The 4,724-nt window shown below is 36.8% G+C and overlaps 1 protein-coding gene across 1 annotated transcript; it reads right to left on the minus strand.

The window, feature by feature from the left end:
- Positions 1-308: 308 nt before the first annotated feature.
- Positions 309-3,768, minus strand: LOC133116706 (homeobox protein Hox-D4a-like). Its single transcript, XM_061226584.1, has 2 exons — positions 1,964-3,768; positions 309-1,547 (listed from the first exon to the last, which is right to left on the minus strand). The coding sequence occupies exons 1-2, from the start codon at positions 2,322-2,324 to the stop codon at positions 1,246-1,248; spliced, it is 663 nt and encodes a 220-aa protein (XP_061082568.1). The 5' UTR covers positions 2,325-3,768; the 3' UTR covers positions 309-1,245.
- Positions 3,769-4,724: the final 956 nt, after the last annotated feature.

Here is a 4,724-nt window from a genome sequence, read left to right on the forward strand (position 1 = left end):
TGTGAACTCAGCTTTATGTAATGGAAGCTGTTAAATATCAATTTAAATATCACCACGTGGATGCTGTTGTTAAATATTAAATATTAACCAACCTTTAGAGACAATCTCGTGTTCATCATAGCCGCAAAATGAGCTCGTTTATTGTATTGCAAAACATGTCAGTACATAGAGATTGTGGATGTGTGTGTTTGTATGTTTGTGTGTGAGTGAAACAAAAAGAAAAGTTTGAGAGCGATAAATCAATTATTTTTTATTTGATTTATTGCATGAAAATAATTCCTTCCTCTATCAAAGTACAGGAGGCGCCTAAATCATTAACATAATTTTATAATGATATTAAATAAATAAAACAACGTAAGCAGTCGTATGTATTGCCTATAACGCCATATAGGCTACTTCCATAGTACACTGACTCCTATGTAAACCTTGCATATAAAAAATACATTTTCCAAACATGTTGGTTGCCCTCGTGTCAGCAATGAATGCTGTGGTAGCTAGCTAGCCTGAGTTCAGTAAGCACATTAACAGTCATTAACAAACTTAATGAAAACAGCTTTACATATAATAACTGCTCAAACAGCTTTCATATTGGTTCAACGCTTTCAGTTGGACCAATAAGTGCAGTTCAGCGTATTATATACTGGAAAGTAAAGCGAATAAATTGATCCCCATATCCACATTTCTAAAGTACGCCTTAATGTTACAGTTAAATTCTACATGCTGTAAAATGTAGCCTACAAGTAAAGCAATGAAAACAATAATGCTACTTTGTATGCAATAGTGAAATTTATTGACATAGTATGTATCCAATATTTTTCAAAAAAGGTTAATATGACCACATAATAGTAGCAATTTACGGCCGATTGATTATTAAACATTATCATATTGAGGAAGGAGGACCTGAATAAAAACTGTTAATTTCAACAACGTTGACAAAAATAATAATTTGACTGATAGCAAATGGGAAAAAATGTCTTATGTATATGCAATCTACTGTACCTCGTATATGTATTTCTTTCCTTAATGCTTTTGTCATCTGTTTACAGTAAAAAAAAAAAATATATATATATATATATATATATATATATATGTACGCCAATTCAGTAGTGTTGCTTCTGCAGGCTATTTGCTGTGCAGCTTGGATTCGGTTCAATATTAAATGGTACCGACCAAAAATGTAATTCATGTACGCCATGTCGGGGCCACACGAAAAGCTGTCAATAAGACGCGAGGCGTCTCACTCTCTTACAGTGCTGTGATGTCAACCTGGGTGTCCTCCTGTGCCTTGTGTAAATGCTGCTTCTGAGCCGTGGATGATCGCCCTTTTGTGTTTGGGAGCTTGTGATCTTTTTTCCATTTCATCCGTCTGTTTTGAAACCAGATTTTTATCTGACGCTCGGAAAGACAGAGCGTGTGGGCGATTTCAGTTCGTCGCCTCGTTGAAAGGTACCTGTTAAAGTGAAATTCCTTTTCCAGTTCTAAAGCCTGCTGTCTTGTATACGCGGTCCGTGCCCGTTTGGGCTCTGGTCCGGTGTAATCCGGGTTCACTAAAGGAAACAATGCACTCAAATAAGCAAAAACACCCGGAGCTGATCCAACGGAAGGATCACATAGCCTGTTAATGACCTTCAGCCTGTAAATTAAATTTGAAATGAGTACGAATAAAAAAGTAGACTCAAATGTAGATTTTAAGGTCAAGTAAAAATTAAATATTAAAAAGAATATGATTAGGAGAAGACAGTAAAATACAGCGCAATTTTAAAAGCAGTGTGGTTTCTGCCCAGAGCCAGCTCCGGCGCTAGCGGCCTATTTCCTGAGCAATAAAAATTTATGACTGGTGTAATTGGCAGCCCCTTCAAGAGACCATAAATATTTCAAACGATTCCTATGTAGAAGAATACTTTAGCACACAGGGTCAGAGTGGGGTGGGTGTCTGGTGATAGTAGGACAAAGTCGGTCTTACCCGTAGTAACGTGGGCTTTCTTCATCCAGGCGTAGACTACCGCTGGTTGTCTGGCTGTTATTCCGGTTTGGCGCTTTGTGTTTTTTTGTGGCCCGGACATTTGGACCGGGGCACAGGGCTCAGTCCGAGCGGTGAAAGGGCTGCTTTGGCTCGGCTGCTCCTGTGCATGACCCCGCGCCTGCACGGTGTCGCCCCGGACTGTATTACAGCTGTAGTGCTGCTCGGTGTAATTTGACCGTGAATACATGACTGCATTCTGGAAATTAGTGTCCTGGGTGGGGATGTAGCTGTTCTGCGAATATTCTGCACATGGAGGAAATTCTGGATCCACATACTTGGAGTTTACTATATACGAACTCATGTCGATTCATTTCTTAAGGTGGAAAATACTAATTTTTCTGGAGTTATCTGTTTCCCCCCTTCATAAAGCCCTCCTACTTTCTGTCAACTGAGTATTGTTCGACACCCATGTGACCGGATTAGCCAATCAATGTGAAGTGAGTCATAAACGGATATGTGCACATATAGCAGCAATTTTCATAAAATAAACAACATATTTCAATTCAAAAGAACAAACAGAAACATTAAAACATAGCTGCAAACCTGATTAAATATGATGAATGTTAAACAATATGTAGAACATAATGTCAACCGCGACTGGGAGAGCGGAAGTGCGCAATTTATCTCTTTAATAAGAACGTAAAGACTGTAATAAATTTCGGGCTGTTAATTCATTCGTGTATTCGTTCAATCATATTTTGATTTGATGTACTGAATAATAAACCACTAAAGGAGTGATTTGCAAAAAAAACAAGAACAAAACAATAAAAAAGACGTCCCGTGGCACTCAGAAATAGAGCCGAACTCCCCAAGACAATTGATGGGGACGGTCTTTGTCAAGTAAGGGGTCACCCAAAAGTTACAGGAGTCTCACCATTTCATCCTCTTAATTCCCCTGAAAGCGATCAAGACAAACGTAGTGAATGAAAACACTGAGGATGATGATGGTAATAATAATAATAAGAAGAAGAAGAAGAAGAAGAAGAAGAAGAAGAAGAAGAAGAAGAAGGAAAAACAAGTAGGCCTATAGTGAATGTGGAATAAGAATGTATGTATGTATACTCAGTAATCAAATTATTAGGTATTTCTTAGGCTTATTTGGTCTTCTGCTGCTGTAGCCCATATACTTCAATGTTCAACGTGTTGTGTGTTCAGAGATTCTCTTCTGCATACCACTTTTGTAATGCGTGGTTATTTGAGTTACGGTTGCTTTCCTGTCAGCTTGAACCAGTCTGGCTCTTCTCCTCTGACCTCTCTCATTACCAAGGCCTTTTCACCCACCGAACTGCCGTTCGCTGGATGTTTTTATTTTTGCATCATTCTCTGTTAACTGTTGACTGTTGTGCGTGAAAATCCCTGGAGTTAAGCAGTTTCTGAGATACTGAAACTATAATATCATATAATGTAGGCTGTAATAAACATCATCAATATCATCACTATAATTTATATAGCACCAATACACCTTTCTTTCATTGTATTACTGTTATTAAAGGTCTATATGTCTTTCTTGCGCGCGCTCTCTCGCTCTCTCTCTCTCTCTCTCTCTCTCTCTCTCTCTCTCTCTCTCTCGTTATATTGTAGTTCTAGCTCTATCATTTCAGAAGGTACAGTTGGACTAATTAAGACTACTTCCTCTTCAAACGGAATACATGAGAACCGATGCAATAAATTATTATATTGTTTAATGGTTAATAATCGGAGGAAATTAAGAAGATACCTTGCACCTCAAAATTATGAATGGCAAATATTCGAAGTTCTTGCATCGACCATATACTCCCCTAAAATCGAATCTGTGACCGTGATTTTATCACACAAATTCGGTTCTACAGGGTATATATAGACGACGGAATATAAGAATTAAAAAATATTACAACAATGCAAAGAAGTAGCCTAATGCAGGCCTGCCCTATCATTGTAGACATTGTGTACAGCCGAATTACGCATGGGTGTGGTGAAAGTCGTTGTTGTGTTCCTTGAGTTATAGCGAATTTTACCTATTCTATTTACGTAAATTTCTGAAACGTAAATTTTTACGTTTGGTTGAATTTTTATTTATTTATTCCGTTTCATTGCATGTGTCATTGCATTTTAAACTTGTGAAAAGCTGAGTAGTCTATTTAAAACAAGGAATCGAAAAAAATGTATACCTTAGTAATTATTCCTCGAAAATGAAGTTCGCCGACCAGTTCACCTCCCCAGACTTATAGAGTTGATGTGTAGTCCTACAAAGCAGGGGCTAGGGGCGGGAGGTCAAACCAAATCAGTCACAGAGTTCCATTACTTTTCCTAGGCCGACAGCAAATCTACAGAGTAGCAAATAATCAAATATCTAAAACTATGGCCAATGGTCTAGCACAGTCCAAGCCAATGAACTGTGGAAAAACCAGTAGTTACAACAAATTAGCATGCTAAAATACTAATAATAATTATGATTATAATAATAGTCTAATAAAAATAACAGTATAAATAATCATAGACAATAATAACGTTATTACTGTTATTACAACTACTATTGCTGGTATTTTTATTATGATATATTACTGGTTGTTGTTGTTATTATTATTATTATTATTATTATTATTATTATTATTATTATTATTATTATTAAGCATAATTCGAATTATAAAATATAAAATACTATTTTCAGTTTAGATTTGTGGAGGGAAATGGGAAACATCCTAGTCGGATACTTTGCATTTTC

Source organism: Conger conger, chromosome 17 (genome assembly GCF_963514075.1).
Source record: "Conger conger chromosome 17, fConCon1.1, whole genome shotgun sequence".
In the NCBI taxonomy this organism is placed as follows: domain Eukaryota; kingdom Metazoa; phylum Chordata; class Actinopteri; order Anguilliformes; family Congridae; genus Conger; species Conger conger.

What these genes read in the sequence shown, in the direction of transcription:
- LOC133116706 (XM_061226584.1), bottom strand. Translation starts at nt 2,324, where the DNA reads ATGAGTTCGTATATAGTAAACTCCAAGTATGTGGATCCAGAATTTCCT. An exon ending in GAAAGCCCACGTTACTACGG is followed by an intron (nt 1,548 to 1,963) that starts GTAAGACCGACT and finishes TGTTTCCTTTAG; the next exon opens with TGAACCCGGATTACACCGGA.